This window comes from Mus caroli, chromosome 11, assembly GCF_900094665.2.
Source record: "Mus caroli chromosome 11, CAROLI_EIJ_v1.1, whole genome shotgun sequence".
NCBI classification, from domain to species: Eukaryota; Metazoa; Chordata; class Mammalia; order Rodentia; family Muridae; genus Mus; species Mus caroli.
In genome coordinates this window covers 58852323-58876263 of record NC_034580.1, presented here as the reverse complement: position 1 = coordinate 58876263, position 23941 = coordinate 58852323, and the positions used below count along the sequence as shown (strand labels likewise).

General features: G+C 43.6%; 1 protein-coding gene across 1 annotated transcript in view; it reads left to right on the top strand.

Annotated features, from left to right (window-relative positions):
* Positions 1–23941, top strand: part of LOC110305849 (protoheme IX farnesyltransferase, mitochondrial) — a 118171-nt gene that overhangs the window by 6128 nt on the left and 88102 nt on the right. The window contains exon 3 of the mRNA XM_021177982.1: positions 1591–1909. Coding sequence (XP_021033641.1) covers positions 1591–1909 — 319 coding nt within the window. The remainder of the gene's footprint in view (positions 1–1590; positions 1910–23941) is intronic.

The following is a 23941-nucleotide window of genomic DNA, read 5'->3' as shown; positions in this document are numbered from 1 at the left end:
CGAAACCAGAATAATTCTGGCATTTGAGGTTAAATATATGATCTTGGATTTATTGATTAAGTTTGGAGAAAGATTGAAAACTTATGGCATATTTCGACCAGGCTAAAATTAGGAAAAGCTGAACTTGTATGATGCATCTTTCATACATTCTTTGAAGTTCTGTAAATACGTCAGTAATACAGAAGTAGTCATTAAACAGTGTGACCCCTTTATTTTCTTAGATCATCTGTATATTTGAAAAGTTTTTAACATTACTTCTGAGGGGCTGGGGAATGGTGCAGTCAGTAAAGTGCTTGCATTGCCACCATGAAGACCTGGGTTCGATCCTCAGAACCAACATAAAGAGCTAGGCACGGAACTAGTGGGCACTTGTCATCTCAGCACTGAGCTAGTGGGCACTTGTCATCTCAGCATGGAACTAGTGGGCACTTGTCATCTCAGCTCAAAGGGACAAAATTAGGATCCTTGGGCTTGCTGGCCCGCAGCTGAGCTCATTTGATGAGACTGTCTCAAAAAAATAAGAGGTTGTCTCCTGAGTAGAGACACTCAAGGCTCAACTGTGACTGTGTTTGTACCCTTTCTACATGTGAACACGCATACACACACACACACACACACACTTACTTCTGAGGTGACTGAAAAAAAGATTTTGTAATTTTCCAGTGCTGTTCCAGGGGCACTGATGGTCTAGTTGTTTTACAGGCCTGTATACATGCTGGCACACCATGAGCTTGATGTATACATGCTGGCACACCATGAGCTTGATGTATACATGCTGGCACACCATGAGCTTGTGGCAGCATGGTGACTCAATTATATAGAAAAGGGCCAGAGAATAGGAGTACAGCTGGAAATTCACAGAGCTGCCATGGATGGCTCCCAAACTCATAGTCTAGTGTTCTGTTTGGATACTTCAACTTAAAATTTAAAGAATGTAAAATCTTATTAAAATTCAGTTTTGTCAATTTTTATAAGTTTGATGTTCTCATTTATAAATAAAAAAGTTATAAATAATGAACTGTCTTTAAATACTGTTGGGAAGATTAACTGAAGTATATATTGACATGAGAAATAAGGGGTCTCATAATGTCACTGGTAATTACCAGTTTTTGCTAGTTGGTGAGTGATAGGCAAAAGTAGCTGTAGCTCCGCAACTAGTGTCCTTGCCGCATTCCCATGCATTCCCACGGGGCTCTAAGGCGAGAGGCCCTGTGAAGCCTTCCAGTGAGCTCCCTTAGACAGTTGCTTTAGAGCTCAGGAAGCCAAAGCTGACCTTGGTGATATCTGAAGATGGCTTCCTTGTATTTAGAAAGCCCATCCTGCAGAAAGGTCAGTGAATAACAGATGTACATTCTTTGCCAGGAACTTAGATTCCTAGATTTTTCTAAACCACAAATTGAAAGCCATAGCCAAGGAATTAACTTGGCCTCTGCATCTTTCAGTGCTGATGTCTTCGTTACACACACTGTTGGTGCTTGCTGTGCTGACCAATCTTAAATGTAGGAAGCTTTTTCAAGTACCATAAAAATAAGACTGGTGGAAGCCATTAACCGACATCCTCATTTGTGTGCTATTTGTCTGTTTGTCTAGTATGTCACACAGCTGCACAGGGGCCTTAGCCAGCGAGTCAAACCAAAGCCAGAGCTGCCGGCGTCTCCTTTCCTTGAACACACATCTTCAGAGCAGGCTAGAGCGGAAGAGGATGAGCTGCCATCTTTCCCAGCGCCCAGTCGGCCTCTGTCCCGGAAGCCAAGTGAGGAGTTGGTGGAGCGGGAGGCGACCTCCATAGTGGACCATTCCCTCGACACAGCCAAAGAGAAAAAGGAAGAAAGGCAGTGGAAAGAGATGAAGCTTCACACTGACGATCTGCCTGGCATTTTGGCCCGGCTGTCCAAGATCAAACTCACAGGTACCTGGTTTTCAGATACTTTTTTTAATTTTTTTTTTTTTTTTTTGGAGACTGGCTCACATTAAGTTACAGTGAGGTCTAGCCGGCCGTGGTGGCGCACGCCTTTAATCCCAGCACTCGGGAGGCAGAGGCAGGCGGATTTCTGAGTTCAAGGCCAGCCTGGTTTACAAAGTGAGCTCCAGGACAGCCAGAGCTATAAAGAGAAACCCTGTCTCNAAAAAAAAAAAAAAAAAAAAAAAAGTTACAGTGAGGTCTTTAACCTTTTTATTGTTGCAAATCTTTTTTTTTCCCCATTTTTTATTAGGTATTTAGCTCATTTACATTTCCAATGCTATACCAAAATTCCCGATTTACTACATCCCTTAAACTTTGAAACTCATCATTTTTCTTCCTTCTTAGGATTCACACTCAGATATTCTGAATTTTGCTTACACATGATTGTCTCACATTGTAACCTTTGTGTCAAAATTAATCTCACCTGGATTGAAGTGGATGTTTGCCCTGCTTGTTTCCTTATGTTCACTATGTTTATACCCACTGTGCATTTAAAATGCAGGACCTGAGTCGGGAAGCCGCACTGCACTGCATAGTGTGAGCCCAGGATGACCATGGGGGCTTTAGCTACTCTGTGTCCTGTTCCCTTGGGGGCTCTGGGGTTATCCTATGTGTGCAAGGCCACAGCCTAGATTTCTCCAAGGATGTTTGGAAGTGCTTCCCCTTCTACTTCCAGTGTATCAGATCCAATTTATTGCATCCAGCTGAGTACTAACCTATAGTGTTGTCTATTGTATGGACTGCCCCGTGAGCTAGGTAAAGTATAGCCCCCGTGTCATGGGATAGCTGGAGCTGGACACACCTCTCACAGCCCCTTTACATGAGTGTACAGGTTACCCACAACCTGAAGGCCTGCACCCTCTTCTTGGATGAAAAGTAAGGGTCAGAGTGTGACAAGCTGTGGTCAGGTTAAACCAGGTGCACTTTGAAGGCAGGAGTTGGCAGATAGAGTCTCATCAGAATAACAGCGGTGAGGGCGCAGAGCATCGTGAAGGATGAAAGAAAGAATAATTTCATTTGTCTCTAAAGGTGCAGACCCTCAAGATCCAGGGTGAAGGATTGGAACTAGATGACTTCTCTTCTTAGTGACTTAAAGAAAGTTACTTAAAATTCTTTTTGGCGGGAGTGGGGTGGCATGTTAAATGAACATAGTGAGTATAATAGAGTCTAGCGAGGGTTCTGTGGTATAACTAACAGCATCATTCTGTATGGAGATGTGTCTGCATGCCTCATTGCTTCTAAGCAAGAGCTTACCACACCTCTAAAGCATGGTGCTTTGTGATCTTCACAGGAAGCCTGGGTGTCATGCTGTTGACATGTTAAGAATAAGTATTGATAAGTAATAGCTGTAAGGATGTTACCTAAGAAGTTGGACCTCTCAGAAGGTCAGCCTCAGAAGCGACCCCTGTCAACAGGGTCTTCTTTGTATAGTGTCATTTAACATGTGTAGTCTGCAGATTGGTCCACTTCTCTTATCATCTTGTCTCTGTCAGAAATAGTAGCAGCATTCTCTCCTCAGCTGAGAAGCCAGTCTCTTACAGCCCTCATCGAGAGTCTGAGTGTTACGGGGAGCAGCTTTTGGAACTCGTCTAAATGCGCTTCTCCCTCTGCAGCTGCTCTTCTAGTTCAGGCTGGGGAGGTCCGGGTCCCTTACCTTTTGAGATTTATTTATTTTCAGTTGTATGTGTATAGGTATTTTGTTTGCATGTATGTCCAGTTCCAGTAGGCTGGAAGAGGGCATCAGACCCCCTGGAACAGGAGTTATAGAGGCTACGAGCAGCCTTGTGGGTTCTGGGAATTGTACTGTGATCCTGTGGAAAAGAAGCTGGTACTCTTAACCACAAAGACATCTTTCTAGACCCATCCATCCATCCATCATCCATCCATCCTCCATTATCCATCCATCCATCCATCCATCCGTCCATCCATTTCCTGCAGCTCCTTATTGTCCCTTTGTCCCCACTACAGTTCATGCCACCCAGAGCTGCCAGCTACTTTCCCCAGATACCACTTCCAGTCAGTTTTTCTAAACTATGCAAGAGACCTTTGTGTCTACCCGTTACTTTCTGACCACTCTGCCTGCTTCTAAGGCAATGGTAGTGACAACTAGTCCTTGCATCTCAGCTTACCTGTCCCATGCCACCATGGGACTCATCTACCCATCTCACTTCTAGTCAGATCCTTCAGGCCTCTCCAGGAAGCCTGCACTGGGTTCTAGTCTTGGGATCCTAGATGGGACATTTACTCACCAGTGTGGTTTTTGGTAGTTTGTCTTCACCATATTAAGATAATTTCTATATCTGGAGGAAATACAACATGTCATTCATAATTTTAATTGTACAATATAGTAAAGCCACCCAGCAGTGTTCCTTACAAATGAGAGGTATAGAAAGTGAGTTTGTGGATAGTTACGGACAAATATTTAAGCGTCCTCTTACTGTGTATTTCTGGGGGAATTGTTTCTGACCATGAAGATTGTATAGGTGAGTGAGGGTTGGGAGGCAGAGAGATGAGAGACTGGAAGCAGCAGCAAAAGCCTGAACAGAGTCCAAGAACCTTGCTGCATCCTGGCACGTTCAGAAAATGGATATATGATGTCGGTGTGGTAGGAGAGGTGCTAGTAGGGCTAGTGCTGTCAGGTGGGCACTTACTCTTTTGAAGAGCTGCACTGGTAAAGCATGGTGGTAACAGGTTCTGGAAGGTTCCTTAGAGAAAGATGACCACGTTGTGATTTATTTCTGTCTTAAGTGTCTTAGTTACCATGGAATTACTGCGGGCTGAGTCAGACACAAACTTCAGTGCTGAGTAGTGCATCTTCAGGTGAGAGTGCTCACCTTTACAGCCCAGAACAGTGGCTTTGTGAACTTGGACCGTGTTCACCGCCTGTCACCCTCGCCTGCACCCTCCCACTGTTTCCTTCTCTGTCACTCAGTAGTTCCACTTACTTCCCGTATATTTTTATCTAGGTCTCATGAGAGAAAACATGGTACATTTGTCTTTCTTAGTCTGGCTTGTTACAGTTAACACACTCTCTGGCTTCATCCGCTTTTCTATAGCGTGAGTTCATACTTCTTTATGGCTAGGTGTATACTTAGCACATTTTCTTTACTTGGTTTTCCAGTGATGGATGGATCCCTAGGCTAATGTAACTCGGCCGCTGAACACAGAGCTACAGTAAGCAGGGTCCATAGGTAGCTCTTGTGTATGCTAAGAGTCTTTTGTGTCCTTTGGGTACATTTTAGATACGTACAGATGGATCATGGTTTCTGTGGAGAGAGAGAGAGAGAGAGAGAGAGAGAGAGGGAGGGAGGGCGGGCATAGTCTTCAGTTTTTTTAGTCTGCCATCATTTACCTGACTAACTTTCTAAGGTGCACCTTGAGACCTTGAGGGTGATTTCAGCTGTTTCTGGTTTGATTGCTTAATTTCTCTGTTTGTTTATTATGAGACAGTATATCATTATGTAGCCCATGCCAACTCAAACCTTGCTCCATAGCCCAGGCAGACTGTAATCCTCCTGCCTCACCTCCCCTAGTGCTAGGATTATAGGCATGAGCCACAAGGACTAGCTTGTCTAGTTTCCTGTATTTAAAGAAATTCTGTGAGTAACTTCTGTGAATATCTGTCCTTCCACATGTCTGTGCCTCTTGTCTGTTGTGCTTAGACTGTAATGACATACTTTAGACATTTTAAGTTTCAATAAACTTGTTCCTAAGAAAGTAAATGCAGTGTGCAGACACAGCTGTGTGCAGACCACACCTGTATATGTACTGTTTACTGATTTTTGCCAGTTTGATCATTGAAAAAGATTTTTGTGTTAGTTTTGCACTCCAAATACCTTGGTAGACCTCTTTCTCAAATTTTGAATATTCTCGTCAGTTTGCTTCTTCCATCCTTGGTTACTTATATATTTTTATTTTCTCTTTTGTGTGCACACATGTATATATTGGTACTCGTGTGGAGGCCAGAGGTTGACACTAGATGCCTTCCTCAGTTACTCTTCACTTTACTGTTTGAGGCAGGGTCTCACTGAACTTAGAGCTCACTGATTTGGTTAAATGGGCTGGCCAGTGAGCCCAAGGGATCCTGCTGTCTCCACCATTCCTGTGCTGGGATTACAGGCATGCACAGCCACAAGGGCTTTTTATGTGGAAGCTGGAGATTTGAACTCAAGTCTCGTGCATATGTGGCAAGTACTTTACTAACTGAGCTACTCTCCAGCCCCAGTTTTCCTTTTAGAAGACAAATCTCACACAATAGCCCCAACTGGCCTTGCGAGCATCAAAGTCCTGCCTCGGTCTCCCAGTTTCCTGGGCTGCAGGCATAAGCTGCTGTGTACAGCTTCTCAGTCTCTGTTTTGAACTTTTGAAGTTAGACTGAGTACCTTTTGTATTATGAGATGGTCATGGGCCCATAGGGCAGGGAATGCTACGGTTTGGATGTGAAATGATTCCCATAAGTCCATTTGTTTCAATCCTTTGTCCCCAGCCAGTGGCACTACTTGGGAGGTTATGGGACCTTTCGGAAGTGGGGCCTTGCTGACAGAAGGGGCTTTCTGTGGGTGGGCTCTGGGGGTTACAGCCTGGCCCTGTTCTAGCTGGAATCTTCACTGCTTGCTAATTGATCTCAGCAAGTAATTGAGCTGCCTTCCTGACTACTGAGCACTGCCTACCCTGCCTGTCCAGCCTCAAAACTGTGAGCTGAACAGCTCTTCCACCCAGAGGTGCTTTAGTCAGATCTTGTCCCGTGACCTTAGCAAAGCAGCCCTTCAGCCCACAAGTGCTACGCCCAGGATTCTGTCACTGGGACCCAATCAATGCAAGCGTTTCTGTTCCATTCTTCAGGTTTGTGTTCCATTCTTCAGGTTTGTATTTGTGACACCTCATTGTTTTCTTTCACTTTGTCCCACCTCCCTTTTCCTTTGGAGAGTTCAGACCTATCCTCCCTTACTCATGGTTAGGAAGGGCTGACTGCCACATGGCAGAAAGGTCTAGTTCAAGGCTCTTCTAGCCTGCTTGTGTGTTTGTTCAATCTGTAAGGTTTTGCCATCATCTGTTATCTGTTTTACTAGAAATGGAATTTAGGTCACATGACTCCCAGTCCTGCTGAGCCAGACTCTCCTGTATAAGGCTTTATTGGTGCCCAGTCACATCTTTAAGTTCAGGGCTTTCAAGGTTGAGGTAGGCTGTTCTCTGAGTTCATGGTCAGCCAGGGCTACACTTTTCTTTTCTTTTTTTTTTTTTATCTAAAGAAAAAGAGAAAGAAATGGAAATGAGGGAGATGTGAGTTTGATTTTGGCAAATTCTTTGGGTAAGGCACTTCAGAGAACAGAAGTCAGACAGAATTGTGTTCTGGAAGTGCTAGGGGCTTTAGATGGAGTTATCAGAGAGACACAGTCAAGAATGGGTGTTGGGGGATGGTAGATTGAGCAAAGCAGAGGGCCCAGGGCAGAGTTCCTTAAGATCATTCATTCTAGTTCCTATGGAGGCCTAGTTCCTAAGGAGCCTGCAAGCAAGCAGATGGTCAGAGGAGGGGAAAACAAGAAGGAGCTCTGTCACAAGCAGAGGTGCAGACCCTTCCCCACCAGGAAAGACTTGGACCACATTGCAGATGCAGGAGGACAGCTCAGAAGCCTGGCTGCACAGGGTCAGGAAGTCAGTGCCCACTGCCTGGTGAATCAGAGAATGACGAGCCGAATTTCTTCTAAATGCCTACAGGACCTGCTTTGAATAATGTACTTCATTTTTAGAAGTGTAGCCCATGAGTATTTCATTAGTAACAAATAAAGGGTGACTAATTTAAGGTCAGATTTTTTTTTTGGCTACAACTTTCCTTTATTCTGGCTATTGTACTGTTTTCCTTTTATGTGGCTTATGTGGTTATATATCTGAGTTGGCATTCCAGATAGGGCAGGGTTTAATATGTAAAACCTGATGTCTGAAGTCTTAAGCAGGTGGTAATCATTTAATATCTTAGTTATTCTTCAGTGTGCATGGATGCACTGGCTCCCAAGTGTCACAGGGGTCAGGAGCACTGATGGCATGCTTGTTAACATGGTCATCTCTTGCCATGTGCTGGGAATTCAGCCACCCTGAATCCTGGTCCCTGACCTGGAGGTCTGCTTGTGTGATGTGTAACGCAGGGTGCAGGTGTTACTTCCTACTTGTTACCTTTACACTCAGAAACCCGGGGGAGGTGGGATCAGTCATCAGCTCAGTACAGACCCATTGGTGTGGCTGCTGCTGGAGGGGGCTTGATGATTGAGAGCCAGAGCTGCTTAGTAAGACAGCTGGCCACAGGAAAGGCATCTGGGTAGAACCTGAACCACACAAGAGAGGCATACAAAAGCAAGATGTTCAAGGAAAGGGGGCTACCACCTCACCTACAGCCATGAATGGAAGAGACCTGGGGTCATAAATTTCCCTCATATGATTTTATTTATCCCATGTGACTAACTGAGTTAAAGCCATTTCCTTCTGCTTATTCCACTTAAAGAGGTAGCACCCTGTGGTGACCCTTAGCCCTCTCATCTGACTGACCTTGTATTTCCCTCTTTAGTTTATCGCTTGAGTTTGTGCAGCCTGGAGTCAGCAGGGGTATTTCTTTAAGGAGATCCCTGATATATATAAATTGAATTCTCTTGGACTCTTAACATCTTAGAAAATTCATTTCTAGCTTATGGCAGCTGAGGCACGAATTTTGGGGAGTCAGCAGTCACATTAAAAAATGAGGTTTTTCTCTTTTTTCCATTTTTTATTAGATATTTTCTTTATTTACATTTCAAAATTTATCCCCTTTCCTCATTTCCCCTCTGAAAATACCCCTACCCCATGCCCCCTCCCCCTGCTCACTAACCCACCCACTCCTGCTTCCCTGTCCTGACATTCCCCTACACTGGGGCATCGAGCCTTCACAAGGCCAAGGGCCTCTCCTCTCATTGATGTTCCACAAGACCATCCTCTGTTACATATGTGGCTAAAGCCTTGAGTCCCCCATTGTGTACTCTTTGGTTGGTGGTTTAGTTCCTGGGAGCTCTGGGGTTACTGGTTAGTTCATATTGCTGTTCCTCCTATGGGGCTGTAAACCCCTTCAGCTCCTTGGGTTCTTTCTCTAGCTCCTCCATTGGAGACCCTGTGCTCAGTTCAATGGATGGCTGAGAGCATCCACTTCTGTATTTGTAGGCACTGGCAGAGCCTCTCAGGAGACAGCTATATCAGGCTCTGGTCAGCAAGCACTTGTTGGCATCCACAATAGTATCTGGGTTTAGTAATTGTATGTGTGATGGATCCCCAGGTGGGACAGTCACTGATGGTCTTTCCTTCAGTCTCTGCTCCAAACTTTGTCTCTGTATCTCCTCTGATGGGTGTTTTGATCTTTGATTCTAAGAAGGACTTAAGTATTCACACTGTGGTCTTCCTTCTTCTGAGATTCATGTGGTCTTGAATTGTATCTTGGATATTCCGAACTTCTGGGCTAATATCCACTTATCAGTGAGTGCATACCATGTGTGTTCTTTTGTGGTTGGGTTGCCTTACTCAGGATGATATTTTCTAGTTCCATCCATTTGCCTAAGAACTTTATGAATTCATTTTTTAATAGCTGAATAGTACTCCACTGTGTAAATGTACTACATTTTCTGTATCGATTCCTCTGTCAAGAGACATCTGGGTTCTTTCCAGCTTCTGGCTATTATAAATAAGGCTGCTGTGGACATATTGGAGCATGTGTCTTTACTATATGTTGGAGCATCTTCTGGGTATATGCCCAAGAGTGGTATAGCTGGATCCTCAGGTAGTTCTATGTCCAGTTTTCTGTGGAACCACCAAACTGATTTCCAGAGTGGTTGTACCAGCTTACAATCCCACCAGCAGTAGAGGAGTGTTCCTCTTTCTCCAGTGATTATTTTGTTTCCACTTCTAAGGACAGAAGTATCCAGGTCTTTCTTCTTCTTGGATTTCATATGGTTTGTTAGTTGCATCCTAGGTATTCTGAGCATTTTGGGTAATATCCACTTATCAGTGAGTGCATACAATGTGTGTTCTTCTGTGACTGGGTTACCTCACTCAGGTTGATATTTTGTAATTCCATCCATTTGCCTGCAAATTTCATGAAGCATTCTTTTTAATAGATGAGTAGTACTCCATTGTGTAAATGTACCACATTTTTTGGGCCCATTCCTCTGTTGAGGGACATCTGGGTTCTTTCCAGCTTCTGGCTATTATAAATAATGAAGCTGTGGACATAGTGGAGCATGTGTCATTATTACATGTTGGAGCATCTTCTGGGTATATGCCCAGGAGTGGTATAGCTGGGCCCTCAGGTAGTACTATGTCCAATTTTCTGCGGAACTGCCAGACTGATTTCCAGCGTGGTTGTACCAGCTTGCAATCCCACCAGCAGTGGAGGAGTGTTCCTCTTTCTCCACATCCTCACCAGCATCTGCTGTCACCTGAGTTTTTGATCTTAGCCATTCTGACTGGTGCGAAGTGGAATCCCAGGGTTGTTTTGGTTTGCATTTCCCTGATGATTAAGGATGTTGAACATTTCTTTAGGTGCTTCTCAGCAATTTGGTATTCCTCAGTTGAGAATTCTTTGTCTAACTATGTACTCCATTTTTTAATAGGGTTATTTGGTTCTCTGAAGTCTAACTTTTTGAGTTCTTTGTATATATTGGATATTAGCCCTCTATCAGAGGTAGAGTTGGTAAAGATCTTTTCCCATTCTGTTGGTTGTTGTTTTGTCTTATTGACAGTGTCCTTTGCCTTACAGAAGCTTTGCAATTTTATGAGGTCCTATTTGTCAAGAATGAGTCTTTCTGTGCTTCCTCTGTTTATAGCTATACTATGCCAAAGAAGGGGCATACATACACTGATCAAAATAGTGATCCTTCCTTTGTAGGAAGGCAGGCTGGCTGCAGCCTGAATCCTTGATACTTCTATTAGGACATAGGCCAAACCTTTGCTTGTGCAAATGCCATGTGAAGACGTTGTGTGTGCGTGTGTGTGTGTGCGTGTGTGTGTGTGTGTGTGTGTGTGTAAGACTTAGTTCATAAAAGAGTAATAGGCCTCGCTTGAGCCCCCTGCCAGCTGAACTATTTACAATATGTTTTTGCAGTTTATTGCAGGGTGTTCCACACCAGGGTGAGGAAATTTTATTTGGATTAGGATCATAAGAGGCTGTGGTGACTAAACCAAGTTTAGGCTGAATATAGGTTAATAAAAAGCAGGACTTTTCCTGACGAACATCTGTGCTGAAAAGTTGTGTTTCCCAAGGCCAGCATACTAAATGGATTGTTTATTGGAACCAATAGATGAAGCTGTTGCTGGAAATGGTAGAGACCACAGTGAGTAGACCTTCCCCCATCATGAACGCTGCTTTTGATTCAGAGAAAAGCAGAAGCAGGATGCTGGTGCATGTAGGATTGCTTTGTGTGGAGCTGGACCAGGTGGCTCCCAGGCTCTGGCTGCGAGGCCATTCCCTGTGCAGTCAGTGCGAGAAGTCTCTGAGGCTAACATTTTGAGTAGTGGATAACAATGTTCTTGCTAAATCTTTCCATAGTGTTTTAAGTCTTGTAACTATTAAGTATTTATTTTAGGAAAATACAAATAGGTTTTAAAAAATTGAAATGCTCTTATAATTCTACCAAGTCACAATAACTATCACTTTATAGAATTTGGTAAATTAGCTTGTAGAATTTAATGTCATACTCGTCTTTTGTATGACACTTACTCTGATTTTGCTGACCTAGATTTCTATTTTATTTTGTGTTTTAGATTTCTTAAGACAGAATATAAACAAGAGGGCTGGGCCGATGGCTCAGTGGTTAAGAGCACTTGCTGCTGTTCCAGAGGACCTAGATCAACTCAGCACCCATACTGGGTAGCGCACAACTGCCTGTAGCTCCAGTTCTAGGGGGTCTAATGTTCTCTTCTGGGCTCTGTTAGAACTAACATGCAAATGAAGGACATCTATGTGTGTTTGTGTGCACACGTGCACTCGCACGCGCACGCACACACACACACAGAAATGAATCATTTTAAAAGATAGAAAACAATCTCTGAAGAGCTCCCTCTGAGTCATTTAACTCTCTGTGTACAATTTTCAGCCCTTCCTACCTGCGCACACTCTGTCTAAAGTTAACAGTCCACACTGTAGGGTTAGGCCAACTGAGTTGGAATCCCTCATTTGTAAAATATTTATTGGCTGTACAATTATTGACACATTTTTTGATGTCTTAAAAGCGCATTTTCTATTATAAAATGAAATAATTCCATCTGAGAGGATTACTATAAAACAATTTAGATGAACACATTAATGTTCAAGGAAAGTTAATTATTATTATTACATGGTACTAATATATGTGTAAGACATTTGAATATTTTTTAATATCATTGCTCACTCATCTTTTCATGTCTTTATTTCTAAAATTTAGGTCCTTAGAAATAAATCCTTTTTCATATTTTTATTGTCATATATTAATTATTCAAAATAATGGGCCTGTTGTACATAGTATATACTTTGGATATGTTCACTCTCCTGCTGGCCTCTCTTACTCCTCCGCAGCCCGTGTTTGAGTGGACAAAGCTGGTTGGTTGCCACTGCATTGCTGGACCCCAGTTTATTCACTTCCCTTCTGTCTTGGTAGTTTTCATTCCCTTATCATTGCTGTAGATAGTGCTGTAAAGACTACCTGTGTCTTTCATCTGGGATGATTCCCCAGGGTAGACATGTGCAAGTATCTTTTGGGGATAAAATATGTCTGTTTTGGGGGCTTTTGATTGGCAGATTTCCCCGATGAAAGGTTGTGCCAGGTGATGCTATGGCCCAAGTGGGCAACCTACCATACCTTCAGCACTTATTGCTGGCTAATGCTGTCATTTTATAAATAATATGAAGAAATATGTAAATATTGGTGTGCAGACTTGTTTTATATTTAAAACTCCTGATTATTCACACTCAGTGATGATTTGTGTTTTTATTGAAGACAACCCACTTGTCTCCCAGCTGCCCTTCTGTTTGTCTTACTGCTTGCAGGGATTCTTTACATAGTATAGTCAGTCAGTCCTGGGTTGTGTGTGTGGACATGCATGTATGTGTGTGTATGTGTGTCCTTTGCTGCTTCTCAATTGCCAACATTTGATATATAAAAGTTCATTTTGTGGGAACCAAATCTAGTTTTCTGGGGGCCAGATCTTTTACCATACTTAAGCTTTTCCATATGAAGACTGTATAAACATTTACCTTCTTGTCAGTGCTAGATTTGTAAAACTTTATATTGTGTGTTAAGCTTCTTTCTTTTCAGGATGTGTATTTTAGTTAGTGGTATGCAGTGGGCTTATAACTAGGTTTACTGCCCTTACCCTTGTTACAGTATCGGATTCACAGGTTTAAGAATTTATTATCTGTGGAGCCCTTCCTGTTTCTAACCTTCCCTATTTCCACCCTAAGTTCTACTAGTATCTTAAGTGGATTTCAGTATGTTCACAGTTTAATTGGGGTATGCATTGAGATCTTCACGGCATCGCATTATCTTCATTTATCTGACTCTTCCTTTATTCTTTGTAAATTTTATTGTTTTTTTTTAAATAGGTCAAAATATTTGGTTCTAAATTGACTTGATATGGGGTATTTTACAAATAGTTTTCAGTTGACTGTGTCTTGAGTTTCTCAGGGCCGCAGTCTCGTGGTGATCAGATGATCTCCTTTTTCTTCTTATGTGAGCTCCTTCGCTTGCTGGGACAGCTCCTCTTAGTTGGCACTGGCCAGCAGCTCTCCTGTCTGTCCCTTCTCACTTTTTTTGGCCAGGCCCTCTGGTGTGTTATGTCCACTGCTGGTTTGAGTCTTACGTTTCCTCCCATGACGTTTCTGCTGGCCCTGTGGCAGGAGTTGTTTCTTCGCAGTGTTTTGACCCACTCTGTGTGTCCTTGCCAGAGTGAGTACACAGACCTCTAGTCGGTTCACACTCATTGAGCACTACTATATTCATTTTTCTACATGGTGGGGTCAGAATGAGGTGTGATGAACACATTCTTGCTCTCGTGGATCCTCTAATAAGTGAGTGCTTCATAAGCATGTGTGAAGCTGCTTAGAAGCTGGTGGCTGATGCAGGCCTGCTGGATTTCCCCCCTCATCAGTGAACAGTTTCTCTGTGTAGTACCACTCCTCTCATGAAGTGAGTTACAGGAACAGCGATCACCAGTTCACATCCTTGATAGAACATCCCTGTGGCCTGGAAGCAGAAAAAGAGGCAACATCTAGAACAGGGACTATTTCTCAAAAAGGTATTTTCCTGGTGTTTCTGAAATCTTAGTGCTGTGTGTGTCCTGGCCTTGAGTTTTAGTGTCCTCTCTCTTTCCTCGGGACATGTGTGTCTGTGTGTATCCATTTCTCTGATGACACTGCTGCTGAGTTGGAGGATGGCCCCTGTGTGCCAGGGTGTGGTGGTTGCAGGTGACCTGCTATACTGGATGAGGGCACGAAGAGGCATTGCCTGCTCTGCCGCAGAGAGAATCATGCTGAGGAAAGGCCCTGTCCTGCTCTCTTTTTAGAGTGATCTCTCCAGCCCTTTCACTTGTGATACAGCTGATCTAGCCACCCCGGGGCCATGGCAGCAAGGGGCCTTTTCATGGAGTCTTCCCACCTTAGACAGCATTCCACTTGGTCTCCCTCTGAAGGAATAAAGGGTAGTGTCTGGATAGCCTCTATTTCCAGTTTTTATCCAGATCTTTACTGTGACTATTTACTTAATTTTTTTTCTTATTCAAATAATGAAAGTAGAGAACAAGGTTGTATCTCAGTTGTAGGTACTTGCTTATCTATCATACACAAGACCCTGGATTCTGCTCCAGCATGACATATACACCATTTGTCAACCAATGAGAGTACCTAGCCGTCTCTCAGTAACTTCCTTAAGCCTCATCTGACCTATATTTAAAATCTATTCCCTGAGGCAGTCAGCTTCCTGTTTACCAGTCACTGAAGAAGATACAGGTTTTTTTCTTCATTTTCATTTTTATTTAGTTTGTTTCTGTCCTGGTCCATCCTGCAGGGAAGTCAGGCAGGTAGTCATTCCCCCCAGCCCTAGCATCTCCACTCTCCTGGCATCCTTACTACTGCTGAGGCTACATCTTCACCAACAGCCTTTGCTGGCCTCTCTTCTGGGACACTGATCCAGCATCATGGCTCCAGGCCTTGGCTGCTCTCCGAGATCCTTCAGTCTTCTAGCGTCCATGCTACTTAAACTCATAAGATGTGGAAGAGTCACACATTACCAAGCACAGCTGACATCTTGTGATACAACCTTTGCCTCTTGTGGACCACAGCTTTGCCCTTAAGGAAATGCTTCCCAGAAGATTTCAACTCAGTGGTGCTGGTCTGTTGTTAATCATAGCTGATTCTTCAGTCACAGCTAACCAGCATCAATATTTCCAGTAAAGGTTTTACTTCAGTCTCTTGTTGATCACAATTGATCCTTCAGCCCCAGCTGATCATAGATCATTTTATATTAAGATCCCCTGGGATCTTACAAAATGCCTCACGAATGGCCCTGATAAGTCTTTCAGGGATTCTCAGTTTCCCTCTGGAGCATCACAGGCCAGGCCTCCATCATCTGCATTTCTCTCAGGAGTGTTTTCCTATTCCTACAGAACAGCTCACTAAAAGCTCTGAGAACTCAATGGCTTTTCCAGGCGGAAGTCCAAACACTTCCACAGTCCTCTCAAGAAATAACATGAACAGGTCTGTCACAGTAACAGCCTACTCCTAGTACCAATTTCTGTGCTGGCTTGGCTTTCTATGGCTGTAATAAACACCACACCATGATCAGATACAACCTGGGGAGGAAAGGGCTTACTTTATCTCATAGCTTAGAGTTCATCATGCCGGGAAGTCAGGGGAAGGAGCCTGGAGACAGGCAGTAAAGTGGAGACCATGGAGAAAAGCTCTGCCTACTTCCTTGCTCCTCATGGCTTGCTCAGCCTGCATCTTAATGTAACCTGGACCACCTGCCACAGGGCTGCCATGGCCTGCAATGGGCTGGGCTCTTTCACATCAATCACTAATCTAGACAGAGGCCGCTCAGACTTGTGTACAGGCCAAGCCGGCCAAAACTAATCCATTTCTGTGTGGGAGTGGAGGAAGGGGATGATGTGGGTGTGGTTTGGTTTGGTTTGGTTTTCATGACAGGGTTTCTTTGTGTAGCCCTGGCTATCCTTGCTGGACTTGCTCCACAGATCAGGCTGGCTTCAAACTCAGAGATTTGCCTGCCTCTGCCTCTCGAGTGCTGGGAATAAAGGCGTGCTATAGCCTTCACTTGGCTCTCTCTTTCTCTCTTTTTTTTAACCTTCTTTTTCCTTTAATGAGTTATTTATTTTTATTTTATGTGCATTTGTGTTTTGCCTGTATCTGATCCCCTGGAACTGGATTCACAGATAGCTATGAGCTGCCATGTGGGTGCTGGGAATTGAACCCAGGTCCTCTGAAACAACAGTCAGTGCTCTTAAACCTTTGAGCCATCTCTCCAGACTTTAACCAGTTTTTCTTTACTTAGATGAATAATTTATCTAGTTTGCCCTATTTTCTGGACATGTAATTGTTAATTTGGGATTTACTTGTTTTAAATTCAGTTCAAGTTGATTGAACTCATTGTTAAATATAAAATGCTGGAGAGAGAGAGAGAGAGAGAGAGAGAACAGAGACAGAGAGAACAGAGACAGAGAGAACAGAGACAGAGAGAGAGAGAGAGAGAGAGAGAGCAGAGCAGTGGCTTCTCCTCTGGTGTCAGGGAGCCCAGCGTTAGTATTTCATTACACCAATTACAGCACCATGATGCACTGTACCTCTTTCTTTCTCACCCTAAGGCCACCCTCCTCACACTCTAGGCACATGCATGAAAATGGTCAAAAGGAGGTGGTCAGGGGCCACCTTCCAAGAAGGGAAAGGAAAGCTCCTGACAGGAACCTCATCTGCCACATCTGCCCCTCTGGCCAGGTTTGTGTAACATGTAGCAGCTCCAAGAGCAGCTGTACAGTGTGGCGGAGTTCCCATGTCCATCATTTTAAAAGCCCAAACATGGAAGTTCCAACCCAATAAACTCTAGTATTTCTCTAACGTCATATGCCTTTGAGATCCCTGGGGTCTTGTTTTAATGCAAGTTTCTGGGCATCTCCTCCCAAAATCCCTTCTCTCTTGGCCTGAGTTGCATCCTAGGCATCAGAATTTCAACGGATGACCCTGATACAGATGCTTCCCATAGCATACCTGGAGGAGAGAGCACTGAGCTCCCTCTCCTGACCCCTCTTAACTCTCAGAAATCTATCTTGTTCCTCATTCCACACAACATCTGGGCTTAGTTCCTGTCCAGTGGGAGACTACTCTCCTGCCATCATCTTCCTGTCCCTCTGCCTGCTTACCCAGCCTCCATCCATTATTCTTGATACCTGAGTTCCTGTTAGATTCTGTAGCTCTAAACAGGTCACCTTCTAGGAGGAGGCTGTCTGAAGCTCCTGAGGGCACCAAGGGGTTGCTTCTCAGTCTACATTGCTAGACTTAGCTTGTGCTTAGGGCTTAGTTTTCAGTTCAAAGCAAAACATGGTAGCATCATTTTTATTAAGATTAAGGGATGCAGTATGATGGTTCAGTAGGTAAAAGGCCTTTTCTGCAAACCTCACAGCTTAATTTGACTCCTAGAATCTATGTAAAGATGGAACAAGAAAACTACGTCTACAAGGTTATCCTTTGACCTCTGACTCTTGCACCGTAGCGCTTACACACCTACATAAAACACACATCATACATACATGTGCATGGTCACACATAGAAACAACAATAATAAATAAAATAAAGATTTTTTTTTTAAGATTAAGAAGCGGAACACTAACAGAAATAACAAAAGAATGCACCAAGGTTGTTAAGTGCTGAAAAAAGTTTTGGTTTTTATTTTTCCAATTGTTATTTTGGGAACCTTTCTGTAGACTCTTTTGAAAGCTCTACTGTAAAGTAGAAAGTTGACAAATGTCTTTCTTAAATCACAGATGTGAAGGAATAGGAAACTTGGGTGTCAGGAATAGAAAGAGAAGAACTGTTGTGTGTCCCGGGACTTTATAAAGACAGAGGTGTAGTTTCGTCAGTATTTACCTTCTCAGAGACTTCATTTCTGCGTAGGGAGAGGCTGGCCCAGTCTCTCACCCTGGAGCTCTTGAGTCAGCCCTTCCATCTGTCTCCAGGACACATACCTCCTCTTCTTCCCTGTAGGCTAGGTGCCCCTGCTCTGTTCTTCAGAGTTCTTGACCTTACACAGTGAAACTCCATTACCAGTGTGTGAAGTATGTGGTAGAGTGACTTGTAGAATATTCTGTAGATGGAACCTGGTTGACCATCACCTTTCACTTGACTAGTGTCTAGTGCCTTGCACACAGGGTGTTCAGGAACTATCTGTTCAATAGTGCAAGAAAGTGTAGTGGACTCTGTCCCACCATTTTGCTCACAGCTCAGCCTCTTAATGACAAATCACCTGTTATACGTTTACAGTGCTTAGCGATGGTCCTGTTCTGACAGGTGACTTTGTTGTGCAGACAACACAGAGTGCTAATCACCAAACCAGGGTGAGCATGTCACTAGGTGATAACATCTTGTGAGCCCACAATTGCATATGTGGTCTATTTTTGTCTGACGTCAGTAATGGGGTCCATGGCTGTATTTTACTGCACTGTAGTGATTTACTACTTAGGGACAGCTAAGAAATCCTTTTTCTAACCAAATGGCCATAGGCTGCTGTGTTTCTTGGTCCTTAGTTGGCTTACTGCTGGCACTGTGTCCTGAAGTCTATAATCTACCGCTTTTGTTCAGCTCAGCATCTCTTGAGTATTGAAGGTGGCCCCACTTCGTTCCTCTTAAACGTTCATCATATCTGTAAAAACTGTGCCCTTCGAGCTCAGAGAATCGTCAAAGACTTTTGATTTGTTCTAAATGGCGTATTCTTCAGTTAACAATTGTCTTTCTTGCTCAGATGAATAATGAAGGTAAATGTTAACAATGAATCCCACTAGGCTAGGCAAACAACTCTTGGTATCCAGGTTTACCTAAAGACCATGGCCATAAGGACATTCTTCCACGTGTTCTTCATCAGAGTGTTGAGTGTTGTTCTTTTTTTTTTTTTTAAGGGTTCAAAGATTTCTTTTTTTTTTAAATTGGGTATTTACTTCATTTACATTTCCAATGCTATCCCAAAAGTCTCCCCCAACCCACTCCCCCACCCACCTACCCCCACTTCTTGGCCCTGGCGTTCCCCTGTACTGAGGCATATAGAGTTCTTGTTGGAAAGCTGCACTGGCTGCTCAGAGTGCTCCTCAGCACTGCCGCATCCTCACTGCTCCTCAGTTAGCACTGCCACATCGCATCCTCACTGCCACTCCCTCACTGGGAGTGAAGGACTGATGCTCAGTGAGTTCTGAAATGCTGAAGGATGTGTGGAGCCAGGCCCAGAGAGAAGAGCAGTAGCTCAGTCCTGACTCAGCAGTCAGATGTAAAAAAGGACTCAGTATGTTCAGGACCAGAATCTTCACTCGTTTAAATACATGGCTGTCGGGGTCTTTGTTGATGTCTGTGACCGATGTTACCACCAAAGGCCACGCCAGTGTCTGTGGTCTGTGCTGCCACCTGAAGCCATGTCATGTGTGTGGGCTGTCCTGCTATTGGGGACCATACTGATCTGAGTGTCCTGCACTGCCACCCGAGGCTGTGTTGATGTCTGTGGTCTGGGCTGTCTCCAAATGCCTTGTCTGAGTGTGGTCCTACTGCACCTGGGCCCATAATTCATCCTCCTGCTGACTGTGTTGAGCAAGAAGGCTACTTTTGCAGTAATCTAGATGACTGCAGACATATAATTGAGAGGAAGGGACAGGGAAGGCGTCTGTGACAACCTCTATCCTATTCCTCCCGCCTCCATCAAAGCATCAGTAGAAGCCATGAAAAGAACTCTTCAGAAGTGATAGAGATGCTGAAGTGTAGCTCTTCACAGTTGATGGCAAGAGGAGGACTTGGTCCTATTTACAGGGCAGTCTGCTGAGAGTTTGCCCATCCAGTGAGTATATAGATAACACAGATTGGACTTGTTTATTTTTATTTTTCTGTTTTTTATTTTTACTTTTTTGTGGGGTCATAAGAGTGTGGTGAGGGGACATGGAAGGACTGGGAAGTGAGTGTGATCTGGTTGCATGATGTGAAATTCCCAGGGAATCATTAAAAATGTTATGTTGGAAAAAAAAAAGTGTTTCTTATATTAATAAACTTGCATGAGTATAAAAAAATAAATAAAAATAAAATGCTTGGCTGTGGGTGGTCCCACTGAGCAGATTGGGTAAGGAACTAAGAGAAGCTTCACTGTTTTAGTGGAAACAGTTTGGCTAACAATTCCCTTTTGCAGAACTCTTTTTAGGGTCAATACTCCCTCCCAAACTACTTCTCATAGGTTTAACCTTTGTGCCTGAGCTTCGGCTTTGGAGGGTCCATTTTATGGAAAGGTTGTAAATATCTGGCCATTATATCTCAAAGGAAAACAGCAAGGTTGTACGGTTATTGAGTGTAGGAAATATATTTAAGAAGAAATAGTTAATTATTGAGGGGGAACGCTTAAGAATAGGGTAACAAAGCAGAAAAGGTCTTAGGTTCAAAGAAAATCGGTGATTGAAAGCATTATCTGGGGGTCTCACTTAGTGGTGGCATTAGCTTAGTGTATAAACAACTCTTACTTATATTTTCACGAGGGCTGAGGGGCACTTGATTACCCTTTGCTGAATGCTGACTCTAAATGCAAACCAAATGCTGCTTGGTGAACTGCCGTGGTAACCATACTGAAACACTTCATTCTGGCAGCAGTGCATCTGAAGGGAAGAGGTTTAATTTGGTCCTACCTCTTTCAGAGCAGACTTTGTCATTAAGTATTATAGGAGAGGAAAAGGGGGTGGGGGGGAGGAAGGAACCGGAGACTTAGTAAGTTCTGCAGCTGTTATTTTAAATCTCTATGAAACATTTTATCTTTTCACCCAAAGTGATTGTAGATAATCATCTACTCCTGATTGATGTCCTGCCTCTCATCAGTTGACTTCTCATCAAGAACTAACAATATGCATAAGAATTGTTGCCCCAGTTGATAGAGATGCTGATGAGAAGACTGTATGAGGAAGTTTGAAGAAGGCTGCCAGCCTGGGAAATATTAAAACCTCACTTAAATTAGAAATTCAATCAATTGAAACATGGAATGTTAGTAGAAATGAAGACAAACATGGCTATCACAAGAACAGCTATTTAGTAAAAGATACACAGTCATTAGCAAGGCAGAAAAGACTGTCTCCTGCCTCTGAATTAAGTTATATTCTATTGAACTCTGAGATTTACTAACCAAAAGTTATACCACTTCCCAGGAACACACACAAATTCATTAACTACCTGTTCTTAGCCTCTCCATAAAAAACCCCAGTGAGAACACAGTGTCAGGCTGTGGAGTTTGGCTTATGATGTCAAACAGTGTCTGCTGTCAGTGACAATGAGGTGTATTAGCTCGGCAGGCAAGTTGACATCTACAGAAAATGTGTGTTGTTTAGTTAATGACTTTAGTCTTCCTACCAAATGCTGAATCACAACTGTCAGTTGCCTGGATTGGCTCATCACAGTTTCACTTCACTTAATTCCTTTGGCAGTGAATATTAAAAAATAAAGGGTATTTAGGATGTTGATGACCAGGATAGAGCGAGAGCCTTGTGGTCCAGTTGGCGATCTGAGAAAGGAAAGGACATTTATTGATTACATGTGTGTTCAGAGCCCTGTGATTCTCGGAGTAGAAGGCCTCTAAACATCTTGATGAAACTGAATTTCTGAGGAAGCCTCTTGCACATCAGAAAAGGGAAGACCGTCCCAGGGGTTAATTGCTGTTCTAGAGACTATACTGTCAGGCTGGAAATAGGGATGCTGGCTAAATCTGCCTCACAAGTTCAGGTTACAATGACAGACAAATCCAACACTTTCACAGTGTGTGCCCTGGGCTCCTGACACGCACTGCCAGCATCAGGCTTTCTCCTCTGGGACCCTGAAAGCTCCTCTCACACCTGTGGAACTTTCTGTGTGTGCTACACAGGGGATGGGTCTGAGAACTTGATTTGCCTTCTTATGATTTTGTAATCTGCTAAGCAAGTGTGTGGGTGTCTTCCCTTCATTCAGTGGGATTTTTCATCTTTATGAAAACGAGTCTTTGGAGCATTTACTAGAGAATTTTCCATAAAGCAGAGAACTAAATACTATACCAGATGATTCCTGCTGAGACCCTAGTTGATTGCATAGCTCCTTGTTTATAAAATCAGCTGCTAGGACTTGTTGTTTAGAGCAGGCTTCTCGAACTTCGTTAACCTCCATTGCATGAAAAGTATCACTATATAGAAATGTCATAGAAGACATAGTTATTTCTAATTGAAATTCATCTACTTCTATACTGATAGATTCACTTTAAGATGTGCAAAATGCCAGTTGTAAAATAACGAATTGGGGTTGTACTTAATTAGCATGTTTGCAGTGGGTTCTGTTCTCACAAGAGACAGACAGACAGACACACACACACACACACACACACACACACACAGAGGGGGTGAGAGAGGGGGGAGGGAGGAAAGGAAGAAGGAAGGGAGGAAGGGAGAGAGACAGACAGACAGACAGACACAGACACTATCAAATCTAAGCTGAAGTCTTGTTTCCTCCCTCATGTCTGGGATAGCCACATGCTAGGGTTGAAGCCGTGGTTTTTATGATTGTGTAAGTGTGAAGGGACGTTGACTTGGGCTTTGTGAAGTGCTTCACTTTCATGTAAATTGTTTACCCTGTTGCTTTACCAACACCCCAAACTAAGCCCGTTGGCTGGCGAGCTTCCTTCAGTCCCTTCACGTGATGCTTTAGTGTGTGAAGTGCAAGCTGAGTGGCTGAGGAGGGCTGCTTTGGAATTCTAGGGAGCTCATTTTAATAGTTACCAAAGCACCACTTAATTAAGCCCCTTGATAGTCACCATCTTTGTGCTGAGTGCTTTTGATGAAGTGAAACCCTTTGTGCCTCCACAAAGTGTCCTCAGCACTAGCAGGGACAGGAGTCCAGAATCCAAGCATGGCTGGTTACCAGGGATACTTCCCTGAGAGGAGAGGAGACTTGAGGCACAGTTGCTTGTGCATAATTGAAGCTTTGTATCAAGAAAGTAGAAGTTACCCAGTATTGTTGCAGAGGCAAAAACTGCATCTATAGGTAAGTGTGTTGAGGACTTTGCTTTAGACTGGGTGTGTATGAGGGCACAGTGCCCCAAGGGGTCAGTCAGGTAGAAATAGCTTTTTGTCACTAGATTTGGGGCTAACATTCTCCAGAGAGAGATTAGATTAACAGTAACATTTTCTAATTTCCCTCCTAACACTTTGTCATTCTTTGATTTGGGAGTTTTCTTTCTCTCCAGTACTCCAGATTCTCATACGTCTTCAGGAATGAAGCCCTGAGCTCTGTTTACACGGCTGCCCCTGGCACAGACACACTGCTGAGGCCTGTAAGGGTGTCCCAGAGGCCATTTCCCTGAGCTCTCCACTGCTGCCATGCTTGCCTTGCTGAGCGCCCACCCTGCCACTGAGTTACTATTTCACCATTTTCCTAAGCAAGCTCTTCAGACCTGGAATTGTAGACTCTCTGCCTTGATGGGCTGAAGGCAAGGCAGCTGTTGGTCAGGACCACCATCTCCACTTGGAGCACAAGTTGAGTGCTGTTGGCAGATTGCAGGTCCTCAAATCCGTGCATGAATCAAGGGCCCAGTTCCTTCTGCTGGCTGCTGTGCTGCTCTTCTTAGTGCCCAGAAACCACCTGGAGGTCTTTGGCAGGTGGCCCTCAGCAACAAGTCTGAGCGGGTGTTTGCTTCCTCAGGTCCGTCAGAATGTGCTTGTGATTCTAACACAATTAAACATTTTAATTCT